Source organism: Anomaloglossus baeobatrachus, chromosome 6, assembly GCF_048569485.1.
Source record: "Anomaloglossus baeobatrachus isolate aAnoBae1 chromosome 6, aAnoBae1.hap1, whole genome shotgun sequence".
In the NCBI taxonomy this organism is placed as follows: Eukaryota; Metazoa; Chordata; class Amphibia; order Anura; family Aromobatidae; genus Anomaloglossus; species Anomaloglossus baeobatrachus.
The window spans coordinates 285,195,564-285,211,062 of record NC_134358.1 but is presented as its reverse complement, the minus strand read 5'-3'; the positions used below and the strand labels follow the sequence as shown (position 1 = coordinate 285,211,062).

Here is a 15,499-nt window from a genome sequence, read left to right as displayed (position 1 = left end):
GTGTGAAATCAGCACATGTTGCACTGTCCGTTTTGGACATTCGTGTGTCCATGTGTAACATTCGTGTGCTGTCTGTATGTCAGTGTGACACATACATGTGTCATTTGTTTGACATTCATGGAACGATACAGGAAAAAAACACATGATACTGAAATAAATCTTTTTTATGTGTAAAAGATGTGCAGAGCCAGAAAAATGATGGGTAAATGTTAGAGAAATACATAATAGATACAGTAGATTAGATAGATCTAATGGATGCAATAATACTGCATGGTTGCAGGCTCCTATTTTTAGACTTGCAGGCCCAATAGCCATGGGCCTCCACAACCTGAAAACACCACCCTCCAGCTGTCAACTTTATCATGGCTGGATATTAAAACTGGAGGAACTACAAGACATTTTTTAAATTACTTATTTAAATGATTAAAAAAAGCAGCATGGAGGCCTCATAGTTTGATACACAGCTGGGGGCTGCAGCCTGTTGCCGTATGCTTGATCTGTGGTGGTATAAATATACAGGGAACCCTATGCCAATTTTATTTATTTATTTTCACACTTCACTCTGGCAGACAGAACGTTACTGTAAGGGCAACCAGAGACACCAGCAGTTTTCCCCAATGACAGGTGCTAACATATATGGTGGCCGGGGGAAGTAGTGCATATGCATGAGGGATTATGAGCGGCCCTGGGATCAGTGTGACAGCTGTGCAGGAGACTTAGTAAGTATAACACTCCTGTTTTATTCCCTTATTTTCTTTCTTTTGCACCCCCCTAGCCTTAGCTAATACCATCTCCCCAGCCCATACTAACCCCATCTTCCCTAGCCTTTACTAACACATAAATTTTGCTTCTCTTTGAATTCAATGATGTTCGGCTATGTTCAGCAAGCTGTTAAGCAAATGCTGTAAGATTTGGCAAACATGAACCAAACCAAACCTTGAAAGGTTTGCTCATCTCTAGTCATCATCCCACCTGATGCCCTAGCAATGCCCTAGAAATATTCTTTTTTAGCGAAAATATGTCTTTCAGTCCTAAAAATACAATTCTGTACATAATTTTCATCATTATATTTCACTTTTATTAGTATGTTAATGATGTCGTACATTGTTTTCTTAATGTGTTTATTTGCTATATATATTTTACTTTAGAAATTAGCATACTTAACATGATTCAAATTTGCTAATACAGTGGACTGTTCTGGGCAATTCGATTTGTAGCTAATTTAATCGCCATCATATAAATGTCATGTCCTTTATGCTTTACAGTCTCTGCAGAGGCTAGAGTATATTTAACGAATGAAGAGGAAAACAAATACACTCGCCTAACCTCTCATCTCTGCTGCACACTGTTTCTTGTATCGTCTTCGGTACCAGGCACGGACATGTCTTTGGTGCAACCTACGTGGTCGCACAGGTGCCTAAGAGGTAGGGAGCTCATTACCACCTCCAAAGCAGGTAGAATTGAGCCTTTTGATGAGCTTTTTGACTGCAAAGAGCCCATATATTGTTCTTGCATAGGGGTCCTTTTTTGTCTATGTTCGCCAGTCCATGGCACGTCCTCTTACCATTACTGTACACTGAAGACCCGAGGAATCTTTTTGCCAGGTCGAGACCTTACAATGTTGCAACATTATAATTCACAGATTCAGAGACATGTCAGTATTTCAGCATGCAGTGACAAAAGAAAAGGATCATATACTGGCCATAATAATAGAGGTGGCTGGAGAGTTGAGCAGGTATTATTAAAGGCAATCTGTAAACAGGTTATTGCTCCCCATCTGAAAGCAGCATAATGTAGATACAGAGACCCTGATTCCAGTGATGTGTCACATACTGAGCTGTTTACAGTCATGTTGATAAAATCAATGTTTTCTCTGCTGCAGATCTAGCAGTTATACAGAGCTCATGAATATGCTGGACTACCTGGCAGCAGAACAAGTAGTCCTCTAATGATAAATTCACTATTTTTTCAGCAGTAGGTTATCAAAACTACACTAACAGCCCAGTAAGTGACATCGCAGGAATCAAAATCTCTGCCCCTATGTTATTCTGCTTTCAGATTTGGGAGCAAAAATCTGGTGACAAATTCATTTTAATTTTTTTAACCTTTTGGCAGTGTTCCATTGTTCAACAAAATGTCAGCCAGATAGGGGCTACTTTAAGAAAAAATTATACAAAAAACAGATTTTTTTTGTATAATTCAATTAAAATTACTTTCCACTCTAATATGTTCACCTATCTTTATTTTACGTTTAAGTTCCAGATTATACAGTCTACCTACTATCTTTAATAAAGTTATTTCCCATTTTAAGTACTATTTAAGTTTCTATCCATAACATACTGTGCAAAGTGTTGCATTAATATGCAAAAAGAAATGTTGTTTTTTTTTTTACTTATATTAGACTTTCAAAATTCATTCTTGACTCATTGACCATTGTGAGGCAGTGGAGAGACACAAGATCAATACTAAATTAGTTATTGAAAATGTCTCTTTGCACAATTTACATTCCACTTAAAAAGACATGCTATAATTAATAATTTATAATATCTAATTATTTTTTTTAACTTATCTGTAACCAGTTCTTTAATGTGTTATATAAAGTTACTAATAAATACTGTTGTTTTTAGTTAAAAAAACAAAATAATAATAATAATAAAAAAAAATTAGTCACTTCTGATTTTCCTTATTAGAAGATTCTATTCTTATTGCATAACAAACATTACTCATGTCAGCAGATGTGACATAGAAGGTCCTAAGTTTCAATCATAAGATGATCTTTACCACAAATTAATGGAAATCTAATAAAAAAATAAACTGCTTATGCCTCAAAATGATGTAATATTGAAAAAATAATCTGTGATTAGATATATTTATGCGCTGAAGGAATATCTTTAATGCTGAATATATTATTAATCATTACATTATGAGTGATTGAATCAACACAATAACTGTCACGTCGATCCAGATGTTACTAGCATAATTAACAAATGCGCAACCTAAGTTTTGTGTGTATAAATCTGTTTTTGAACATATGGTAATTTCAATTTGAAACTAAAAGCGTTTACTAAATACATTTAATGTAATTAATAGAGTTAATGCTCACCAAGGAGAATGACAACACAAAGCAGAATTGCAATTAAGGCTCCAGTACTGAGTCCAGCGGATGATAGAAAAGCTTCAGCGTGGCAAGTTCGCACTCGACCATCTCTTTCACAGGCACATACTCGTATAGTGAGGGTGCAGGTGCTGCTTAAAGATGGGATGCCACCATCGGCAACAACAATAGGAAGGTAGTAAATATCTTGCGATGTTCTGCTAAACCTTCTCCGTCTTGTTACAACACTTGCTGTATTATCTAATAATAAAATAATAACATTGTTCACATTTGATATTGATCATGGTTTTATTGACCATACAAGACGTATATTTAAAATGCAGTGTCAGACTAGAGAACACAGGGCTCACAAGAGAACATCATTCCGGGGGCCCACCATCCATTCATATAAAAATAAGACAGGACAAAGTCCGCAACATAAAAGAGGACCACACTGTGAAACTAAGTATCTGAGATTTAATTAATTATTATTTTCATTATTTGGACTATATTGGATTTAATGGTTCACAATGGACCAATATGAGATCTAGTGGGTTAATAAAATTGGCAAAGTGGGACGGTATAGGGTTCTTTTTCTGTTTTGTAACACTTTATTATAGTATTAGTAATGAAGGCATCTGAGACACCCCTTTAAATTATTATTGCTGGGGCTTAGTATCAGCCAGCGTTGTTTTGTCACCTCAAATGTTACACCCTCCTCAATAGTAACTGACTGCCTAATGCACCAGGATAATTGAGAAGGCGTGGTTTACCCCAAAAATAGACTATCCACTGGCTGATACCAAGTTCCAGTGATGGCAGAGGATAGTTGTCTGTCTGCTACATTGCTAATGCTGTAATAAATTGTGGAAAAACAAACACATTCTGACACCATCGCTTTATGACTATTTTATTAAAGATGTGGATCCCATGCCAGCCCAATGTAGTCCACCAAATCGATGTAGACTAAATTAAAAACCTGCAAAAAGTAAAAGCAATACAAAAATATGGTTCCATAATTTTTGATTTGATAGAATAGACATTGTTTATTTGTCTTTATTTTGAAGGGAAGTGATTCTTATGTTTAGTGTTAATTTATTATAAACATTTTTTAAACATTTTCTATATTTTTTTTTATTCCCTCAGGGGTCTTGATCTTGTGATTGTCTAATTGTTCATACTACATACTTTAATATTTCTGCATTCTGCAGTATATAAATTGTGATTTTAGTGTGGAGTTCAACCTGTGGCTTAGCTTCACATGACAACCAAGATGGGGAATACGAGAACATTAGTTATATCAAAGTTAGTTATACATGTGTATAAGGAGCTGTCAGTAAGTGTGAGTGTTCACATAGGTATACATTGTATGAATATTTATACTCTTGTATAATGTCTGTATAGCTGTCAGTGTGTGTGATGGAGGCCTCATTCAGTTAAAGATGATATAGGTGTTATGAGAAGGGGCCCCTAGTCAATCAAAACTGACTAAGGGCTGCCTCACCCATATTACCAATTATTGAATGAGGATCTTTCACTTACACTAATAGTTTTAATAAGGTAGTGCTGCACAACTCAATGTATATGCCAGTACTACCTTAAATGATACTCCACATTTTAGCATAAGTGTTTCTGCTCCAAACATACAGCAAAGGGGAGGCCCACCAGAGGATTCTCTGGTGCTTTACACCGTGGGCAGAATTATTAGGCAAGTTGTATTTTAGAGGATTTTTTTATTATTGGTCAACAACTATGTTCTCAATCAACCCAAAAGACTCATAAAAATCAAAGCTAATATTTTTGGAAGTTGGAATGGTTTTTTTTTAGATTTGGCTATCTTAGGAGAATATCTATTTGCGCAGGTTAGTATTACTGTGCAGAGTTATAAGGCAACTTAATAAAAAACAAATATATTCCAATCTCACTTGTTTATTTTCACCAGGTAAACCAGTATAACTGCACAAAATTTAGAAATAAACATTTCTGACATGCAAAAACAAAACTGAAAAAAATTAGAGACCAATATAGCCACCTTTCTTTATGATGACACTCAACAGCTTACCATCCATAGATTCTGTCAGTTGCTTGATCTGTTTACGATCAACATTGCGTGCAGCAGCCACCACAGCCTCCCAGACACTGTTCTGAGAGGTGTACTGTTTTCCCTCCCTGTAGATCTCACACATCAGGTGAACAAGAGGGTCATGTCATTTTTTAATCTTTTAGACCTTTTCTGGCCAGCCACGCTGTGGAGTAGTTGGATGCATGTGCTGGAGCATTGTCCTGCATGAAAATCATGTCTTTCTTGAACGATATCGACTTCTTCCTGTACCACTGCTTGAAGAAATTGTCATCCAGAAACTGGCAGTAGGTCTGGGAGTTGAGCTTCCCTCCATCCTCAACCCGAAAAGGTCACAAAAGTTTATCTTTGATGATACCAGCCCATATCAGTACCCCACCTCCACCTTGGTGGAGTCTAAGTCGGAGTGGCGCTCTCTGCCCTTTACTGATCCAGCCTCTGGCCCATCAAGAGTCACTCTCATTTTATTAGTCCAGAAAACCTTTGAAAAATCAGTCTTAAGATATTTCTTGGCCCAGTCTTGATGTTTTATCTCATGTTTCCTGTTCAAAGGTGGTCATTTTTCAGCTTTCCATACCTTGGCCGTGTCCCTGAGTATGGCACACCTTGTGTTTTTTGATGCTCCAGTAATGTTGCAGCTCTGAAATATGGCCAAACTGGTGGCAAATGGCATCTTGGCAGCTTCACGCTTGATTTTCCTCAATTCATGGGCCGTTATTTTGCACCTTTTTTTCCCAACATGCTTCTTGCGACCCTGTTGACTATGTGCCATGAAACGCTTGAGTGTTTGGTGATCGTGCTTCAAAAGTTTGTCAATTTTAAGACTGCTGCATCCCTCTGAAAGACATCTCACAATTTTGGACTTTTCAGAGCCCGTCAAATCTCTCTTCTTACTTATTTTGCCAAAGGAAAGGAAGTTGCCTAATAATTAAGCACACCTTATATAGGGTGTTGATGTCATTATACCACACTCCTCCTCATTACAGAGATGCACATCACCTTATTTAAAAAAATTGCTAGTTGGCTCTCAAGCCTATACAGCTTGGAGTAGGACAACATGTATAAAAATTATCATGTAATCAAAATACTTATTTGCCTAATAATTCCGCACACAGTGTAGTAGGCCAGTCCGACACAGATGGAATATACTGCTCAATGAAACCCACAGGCTTCCATACATGTTATATGAAAGTTCACTGAACCTGAGAATGTTCAGCCAGTTGGACTTTAAATGCAAATGGCTTACTTCTCCCTATGCAGTTAAAATAAATGAATGCTCAGCTGAGCCAAACACTTATGTAAGGAAAAGAGATGAATTTTACTGAAACCAAATGTATTGAATAAGCTGACAGATAAAATAAGTCAAGCCTTGTATTTGCATTCTAAAAATTGCATAAAAAAACATTTAGAAGCATTTTAGAATTACACATATAAACAAAACCCACGTACAACATGAACATATCACGACGATCAAGATACAAGAATGCCAAAACTAGGTACCTTCATTATTTCGTAATGTAAAGTTTGGGTTCTGTGCTTGATTTTCTTGCAGAGAAAAATAAAAATGTTGGCCATTTGCTGTGTCATCTTTATCTATGGCTGTTATAGTATGAATAACCTAGTAAAAATAGATGTGTTTGAAAGATTAGTAAAATATATAGCAATAAATATGTACTGTACATCTCAATTACAATTATATGAGCTTGTACATCACTAACTTTGTGCCCATTTAGCAAAAAAAAAACTAGTCATATTGGGCAAACTCATCCTCTAATAGCATTTTAATTTGTCATAAAGGTATTAAAACACTTTTTATTTTGTATAATAGCCCACTGTAAGGAATTTCCTTTAACAATTAGAATAAAAAAATTCAACAAAGTATACAAAAATCATGTTTTTTTATGTTGACTGTCATCTTGGAATGCAGGTAAAATATATCTTTGTACCGTGTTAGCCAGTAGATAGAAAAAAAAAAAGTTTAAAAGAAATGAGAGCCCTCAGTGGTTATACCTTTTAATGGCTAACTGAAAAAATGGTAATAAATAGCCGCTTTCCAGACTACTCAGGTCTCTTCATCAGGCATGGTATAATACAAAATCTGAAGAGTCACATATATATACACAACAGGACATAGAATAATGCAGTAAAAAAGACAAGTTACGTGAAGCAGAACTATCAGTATGGGAATAGGACAAACTGTTGTGGCAGTAAATATTGGAGCAGTTCATAGATAAGGAGTGTAAAAGGTTCATTGTCCTCTGATAGAGGTTTGGTTCAGAGTTCTGATGCCCCCCGGATGGTCTGAGGAAATGGTGACGGTTCTGCATTGTAAGTTTTCGTGCTGGATCTACTAATACATGCTTCGAAATTAAATAAAATAACACTTATAGAAGCAGAGGATCTAGCCAAATATAAATGTTATAATATTTTTTTGTGAGAAATGTGGAATCTTATAAGTGTCACATTTGAAGTCATTGAACAATTTGGTTTGAACCATTACTGTAGCACATCATTATATTAGGGTGCTTTCATGATCTACAGGCAGAAAAAGCAGGTATTGAAAATGAAAAAAATAATTTAATTAGTACAATTAGAATGTTTATGACAAAGTAGGTCAGCTTCACAAAGTTGAAAACCTCTTTACTTAATAACAATTTGTCAACAGCAAGATCTCAGGTGGTCAACCTTTTATGTGTTTTGGATATTGCAGCATCCTTAATCATCCTTGATCATGATTGAGGATGCTGCAACATCTGAAACAAGTAGAATGTTGACCACCTGAGGTCTTAACAATACTGTTCACAAATATTTTTATTCAATAAAGTGTGTGAGTTTGCGCAGCTGGTTTCCCTCATGCATTTTACACATCCTGGCATGAACAGATCCATGCTCCGTATCGCAACTTATGTGAAAAATCATGGTGAATTGGTTTCTTTTGCAACAGTTATAATGTAATCAGATACCCAGATGAAGGACACAGACAGATAGAGGGTCCCTGTACAAGAAAAATATTTGGACCCTTTGCAGTCCATTAGCATTGCTGTGACATCTGCTTTGCAGGTGGAAATGAGCCCCAATACCTCTTGATCTATTAAATGTCTGCCCCTATACTCAAACAGGGGATTTTTTTTAGATAACATTTTTATGTTATCTAGTGTAATTCGTATGATAGAAAGTGATGGCATAATATTATGTTATGCCATCACTTTTTAATCAATAGAAGTTTGAAAAAATTAAGAGGTCTAAGAGTTTTTCCACTGTTTTGCAATTACCCTGGCTACCTGTCTTGCAATCAATTGCCATGCTGCTCCATTTAAGTAAGCCAATGACAAAGCAGATGAAATAGCAGATAAGTAACCAATGGAAGCAGCATGAGTGTGTTTACTGACTTGCTAAAACTACATTGATAGGTGTAATTTATCGATACCGGCAAAGAATCTGTAATTAGAAAAGGAAGCATTTATTTGATCGGAATGGTAAAAATGTAACGAAAAATTGTGCATTGTATCACTTTTTAATGGCAACAAAACATGGTGAGGCTGGAGCCCGATCGTACTTGGCACTATTCAAATTACCTGGCATCCTTGACTTTATGGGTAACAGTAATGTTTTTAACACTACATGCACTGCTGCTATTTTAGTGTTTATATATTGCACGTGCATGTCCCTGTAAAATGGGGAAAAGTAGCTAAATGTGATTGCATGTAATACCCTGTAACCCACCTGGGGAGTAATATTCTTATAGCAGCAAAGTGGTGGTGTAATTATCTTTATAACATCATACCTTCTGTTGTTGGTCACATAACCTGCAGTTTGTAATAAATAGTGACATCATAGAGATTACTGGCATGTGGGTAATGGAGGCATGTGATTGGTATTTAACCTGAATAGATCCGTTGTAGACAGCCTATGCAATTATACACAGACTGCCCATGTTATAGTGTTATGATATATGATTAGTGATTGGAATGACATGCAGCACACTTGGATTATACTATTTTGTAAAACTTTAATATACATATTCATTGCAGATGTGTAGCATGTAATGTCTTTTATGTATGTAAAAACAAACAATTGAATGTTCTATATAATTTTATTATCATTGTGCCAGTGCCTAAGGCCTCTATGCTTTTTCCCTTGTATCCGTGTATTTTACCACTGAATGAACAATTGTAAAAATCCTCTTTTTTAAACAAACACGTACTAGAAACCTTACTAAAGTTTTTTTATTGCACTTTGCAAAAACTAACTTGGTGTAATGACTCTATCCTGTCTCGTATTTAACATAGCTAATTGAGTCTAACCAAATGGTGGTGTAAAAAATGCAGGTCTGCAGATTTTTGTTATTAAACACTGTGGTTGAAGACTTATCGGCCATGCAATGTTCCTCTGAGAATTTAAGTGTGCAAAGTGTTTCTTTAAGCAAAAGAAGACCAACTGTAGCACTACCAATTGAATATAGCAATCTTAAAAGTCAATATTGACCCTTCTATAAGCAAAATCAAAACTCCGGCTTTGCAACCTCTCCAAAACACATTTATGCAAATGCAGTGTCTAGTTTGACTTCTTATCCTGTCCTATGACAAGTCTCATTTATTGGTGAATCATGGCTTCTAGTTTGAAACCTCTTTTCTAAAGAGTTTAGTTGCGTAACAAATAAAAGGAAAAACAAATGAGGTAATGGTGTACCTTATTCAAATGGAGATAAAAAGGTAATGCGGCCATATCTAAGGTAGTGAACATTTTTTTTTACAATAAAAGCAAAGGCTTCATTAGCCACATAAGCTATATTTCCACTGAAAGATTATCATAAACGAGTATTCATAAGTATACTCATTCATGATAGCTTTTTAATATAATAAGGCTTCCCAACACCTGATGAATTATTAAAATGCTAGTTTATCAGGTAAAACAATCTTTTATGTAGCGCAAAAGACCATGGTGGGGATACATCAACCTTTGTAAACAGGAATCGTGCTGCCAAAAAACTATGGTAGTCTGCAAGTACTGAAAAAACTATTTCAGTTCTTTCAGTGTGCACTGTTTAATCTGGGTCTGCCTGTAGTCTAAAGAGGTTGCTAAATTATTTTTTTGTTTTCTTTTTATTTGCTGTACCTGAATAAATTGTAGTTCAGGTGCTATGTGCCTATACAATAGCTGAGTGGTGAGCACACCCTTATCTTCAATATATATGATATATATAAGGGCGCTCTCACACATCCGGCTTTTCACCGGTTTGACAGATGCGGCGCACGCCAGTACAGTATGATACAGTACAGTGGCAGTGCTGCAACTTCCGGGTCACATGCTCCGGTCACATGAGAGCACATGACAGGAGCTTGTTGCGCGACCATTGTACTGTATACACTTTACGGGAGCGAGTCGGATCCGACAAAGTGAAGAAAAGCCGGATGTGTGAAAGCGGCCTCAAAGGAATTCACAGATATTTATTCATGTTCTTTACTCAAGATGTGTCAGTGAGCAGCAGAATTACAGAACATACTAGTACTGATAGATGAACTCGCAGATATCGCAGATATCAGTGGGACTAACTGGACTAAAACAACAAAAAAAAAAAAATCGTCTTCAGCCTGGAATTGGTTCCGGATAGCTGCCTGGATGTTGGTCCCCATATAAGTCAATGGGGAACAGAATCTGGTGTGAATGGCTGCGGTCAGATGTTCCCCCAGTTTTTGTGACAGCGTCTGACAGCTTGTGTTCACAAACGCTGTGTGTGTAACTATCATAGTATAAAATAAACAAATTTGTGTAGCGTCCCCCTGTATTGTGATGCTCATCATAAATAAAGCATACGGCTAAAGGCTGAAGCCCCCTGCAGTGTGCTTATCTTAGCTGTGTATCAAAATAAGAGGAACCACATGTGGCTTTTTTTTAAAAAATATTGTTAGATAATTAAAAAAAATTGGAGTGTGGATGCCCTCAATTTTAATATTCAGCCATGATAAAGCCCAACAGCTAGGGGCAGGTATTCTCAGGCTAGGGAGACTCATGCTTATAAAAATAGAAGCCTGCAGGTAGTCAGGATTGTTGCAGTCATTAGACATGACAATCCAGGCACTTTACCCGACTCTTCCCGATTACCCTGCTGTGGTGGTAATTGGGGTAATAGGGGGTTAATAAAAGCTCACAGTTGCCACTGAGACCTAGATTAGTAAAGGGAGGTGTCTATGAGACTAATCTGCAAGTGAAAAAAAATAAACATAAACACCTCAAAAATCATTTGTTTGAAATAAAATATGAAAAACACCCTCTTTCACCAATTTTTTAACCTCAGCCTAAGAACACCAGCCCCCAGCTGTCAGTTTTCATCATGGCTGGGTATCAAAATTGGGGGGACTGCATACCATTTTTTAAAAATCATTTAAATAATGTTTAAAAAAGCTGTATGTGGTTCCTCCTATTTTGATACAAAGCCAAGATAAGCGCATGGCTGGGGGCTGCAGCCTGTAGCCGTATGATTTATTGGTGCTGAGTTTCATAATACAGGGGGACCCTTTACCAATCATTTATTTTTATACCATGTTAGTGACCTGCAGAGAGGGTCTGTGATCGCAAGCAGTCAGATGCTGTCATACAGGCTGGGGGTGTGTCTGACTATAACCATTCACAGATGTCAAAACTGCCGGAGGGTTGGGGAATCAGTGACTATGGATGAGCAATAATGAGTGGCCCTAGAAGAAGAATGAGTGGCTTCGGAGCCGTTACAGCTGTGCCGGAGACTTGATATGTATAGGACACTTCCTTTTTTTTTTTTTCCTTCATTTTATTTTTTTATTTTTTGAGTTGCTGGACCTGATTATTAGCCTGAAAAATCTGGACATGGATCTGGCTCATGGATACTTTTGAAACCGCATGGAGCCGGATTTTTACAGTCCGAGTCCGCCCATCACTACATACTAGTACATACGTTTTCCTGTAAATTGTTACAGGGGGACAATAAGGAGGTTTTTACTAAAGGCAAGATCTGCAAATAGGAAAAAGAAAATTCAGGGTTGTAGTCTCTTATAATACTAATACTAAGCATATCTGTGGCATTCGACATCAATACAGAACTGAAAAAGACTACAGAACTGGAAAATAACTGTAGAATAGGTATTTTGCTATGCTTTTTTTAAGCTCAGAAAACTCCTTAAATGCTCACAACTCGTACATCCTGACGCACTCAATTCTGCTGCTCAATCATTTTGTAATGTGTAATGTGCTGCCATGTACCATCATGTCAACATGTGAATTGCTGCTTCTAATAATGTAGATGTGGCCTGAGGATAGCACTGTGCTTAGTGTTCTAAATATAAAGTGTCACCGCTTTCAGATGTAGCTGCAATGATTGCACAAATGTGCTGAACAAGAGATGCAATGCATTTCTGCTTACCAATACATATTCTAATGACAGAGAACATATTGAATCTATTCGTTGTTAGGTTAAACAACTACTGTACAAGTATCACTTTTTTTCAATATACCCTAAGGAATCTGCACGCCTTCTGTTTCATCAGCATAATGTGTACAGCAAGGATGTACTTATACTGATTTCTAACACCTTGCTCAATTCTAAATATAATTGCCTTATTTGTTCTGGTTTATGGGTTTTTTTTAAACTGAATGCAGTATAAATTTGCAGGCATCCAAGATATAATTATAACACTGATAATGCAGTCAAAATCTTTATTTCTCTAAATATAGGACAAATGATAGAATTTTTTATTTATATAGTGCCATATATTCTGCAGCACTTTACAATTCGGAGGGCACTTGTACAGACAATAAAGATATAACAAAGTAAACACATAAATTAACAAATGCCAAGATGAGTCGCAATCTTACAATTTAGGAATAAATACTTGAGACGCGAAAAGGACAATGATATTTTTGATTATATTTTATGATCTAGCCATGTATATGATATTTAACCCCTTCAGCCCCCAGCCTGTTTTCACCTTAAAGACCCGGACATATTTTGCAATTTTGATCAGTGTCACTTTATGAGGTTATAACTCTGGAATGCTTCAACGAATCCTGGCGATTCTGACATTGTTTTTTTGTGACATATTGTACTTCATGTCAGTGGTAAATTTATTTGTGAAAATTTCAGAAATTTGGCGAAAATTTAGAAAATTTCACAATCATTTTTTATGCCCATAAATCTGAGAGATATGTCAGACAAAATAGTTACTAAATAACATTTCCCACATGTCTACTTTACACCAGCGCAATTTTCAAAACATTTTTTTTTTCATTACAAAGTTAGAAGGGTTCAAAGTTCATCAGCAATTTCTTATTTTTCCAACAAAATTTCCAAAAAATAATTTTTGGGTTCCACATCACATTTGAAGTGATTTGAGAAACCTAGGTGATAGAAAATACCCAAAAGTGACCCCATTCTAAAATCTGCATCCCTCACTCTGCTCAAAACCAATACCAAGAAGTTCATTAACCCTTTAGGACCATCACAGCAAACAAAGCAATGTAGAAGGAAAAAATGAAAATTTTACTTTTTTACACATAAAATTTAGCATTTTCACAAAGGTATCAGGAAAAAATGCACAATAAAATTAATTGTGCAATTTCTCCTGAGTACTCTGATATCTCATATGTGGTAGAAATCAATTGTTTGGGCGCACGGCAGGACTCAGAAGAGAAGGAGCATCAATTGATTGTTTGAAAGCAAAATTGTCTGGAATCATTAGCGGATGCAAAGTTGAATTTCGAGACCCCCTGAGGTGCCTAAACAATGGAGCTTCCCCACAAGTGACCCCATTTTGGAATTTAGACCCCTCATGGAATTTATCTAGATATTTAGTGAGCACTTTGAACTCCTGGAAGCTTCACAAAAGTTTATAATGTTCAGCCGTGAAAATATTGTTTTATTTTTTTTTTTACCACGAAATTGTTATTTCAACCAAGTAGCTTTTTTTTCACAAGGGTATCAGGAAAAAATGCACCATAAAACATATTGTGCAATTTCTCTTGAGTACACAGATACCTCGTGTGGTGGAAATCAATTGTTTGGGAGCACGGCGGGGCTCAGAAGAGAAGGAGCGCCATTTCACAGCAAAATTGGTTGGAATTATTAACGGACACCATGTTGCATTTGGAGACCCCCTTAGGTGCCTAAACAATGGATCTCCCACACAAGTGACCCCATTTTGGAAACTAGACCCCTCATGGAATTTATCTAGATGTTTAGTGAGCACTTTGAACCCCTGGAAGCTTCACAAAAGTTTATAATGTTCAGCCGTGAAAATATATTTTTTTTTACCACGAAATTGTTATTTCAACCAGGTAGCTTTTTTTCACAAGGGTATCAGGAAAAAATGCACCATAAAACGTATGGTGCAATTTCTCCTGAGTACGCAGATACCTCATATGTGGTGGAAATGAATTATTTGGGCCCACAGCAGGGCTCAGAAAAAAAGGTGTGCCATTTCACAGCAAATTTGGTTGGCATTATTAGCAGACACCATGTTGCGTTTGGAAACCCCCTCAGGTGCCTTAACAATGGAGCTCCCCCACATGTGACCCCATTTTGGAAACTAAACCCCCCCATACAAAAAAAATAGTTTGGCGAAATAAGAAATACGGACGTCAATAAAAAAAAAAAAATATGAGCCCCTGCAACTGACACTAAGGCAAGTGCCACACGTGAGAGCGATGCACGAATCTCACATCGCAACATCCGGCACAGCCGCACGCTCCTGTCTGGAAGAGAGCGACCATGCCGGATGATGCAATGTGAGATTCGTGCATCGCTTTCATGTGTGGCACTGAGCTGACCCTTACAATATTCAGTAAAAAATACTGTAGTTGACGATCACTACAGTATAATTTTACTGGCTCTAAACTAAGTTTATTTGTATTTCTTACTTAGTTTACATAAATAAAAAAAAAATCAGGATGCACGCACGGATGTGCTGCAAAAAAGGGGGGGACTAGGTGGGATGGAAAAAAAAGCTGGATGGAGGATGGGAGAGTGCGCGGAGGAGGATGGGAGAGGGCGGGCAGCAGATCAGGGTGAGAGGTGGTGGAGGGGGCATCAGATCAGGTAGGGTGAGAGGTGGTGGAGGGGGCATCAGATCGGGGAGGGTGAGAGGTAGTGGAGAGGGCAGCAGATCGGGGAGGGGGAGGGAGGGTGAGAGGGGCAGCAGATTGGGGAGGGTGAGGGAGGGTGAGAGGGGGCAGCAGATTGGGGAGGGTGAGAGGGGGTGGAGAGGGCAGCAGATTGGGGAGGGTGATAGGGGCGGAGGGGGCAGCAGATCATGGAGGGTGAGAGGGGGTGGGGGGGCAGCAGATTAGGGAGGGGGTGG

General features: G+C 37.4%; 1 protein-coding gene across 1 annotated transcript in view; it reads right to left on the bottom strand.

Moving 5' to 3' along the window:
* The window catches only part of CDH18 (cadherin 18), a 1,183,629-nt gene that overhangs the window by 13,189 nt on the left and 1,154,941 nt on the right, over window positions 1–15,499 (bottom strand). Inside the window, exons 10-11 of the mRNA XM_075314869.1 lie at window positions 6,675–6,792; window positions 3,104–3,355 (exon numbers count right to left, since the gene is read on the bottom strand). Of these exons, the coding sequence (XP_075170984.1) occupies window positions 3,104–3,355; window positions 6,675–6,792 (370 nt within the window). The remainder of the gene's footprint in view (window positions 1–3,103; window positions 3,356–6,674; window positions 6,793–15,499) is intronic.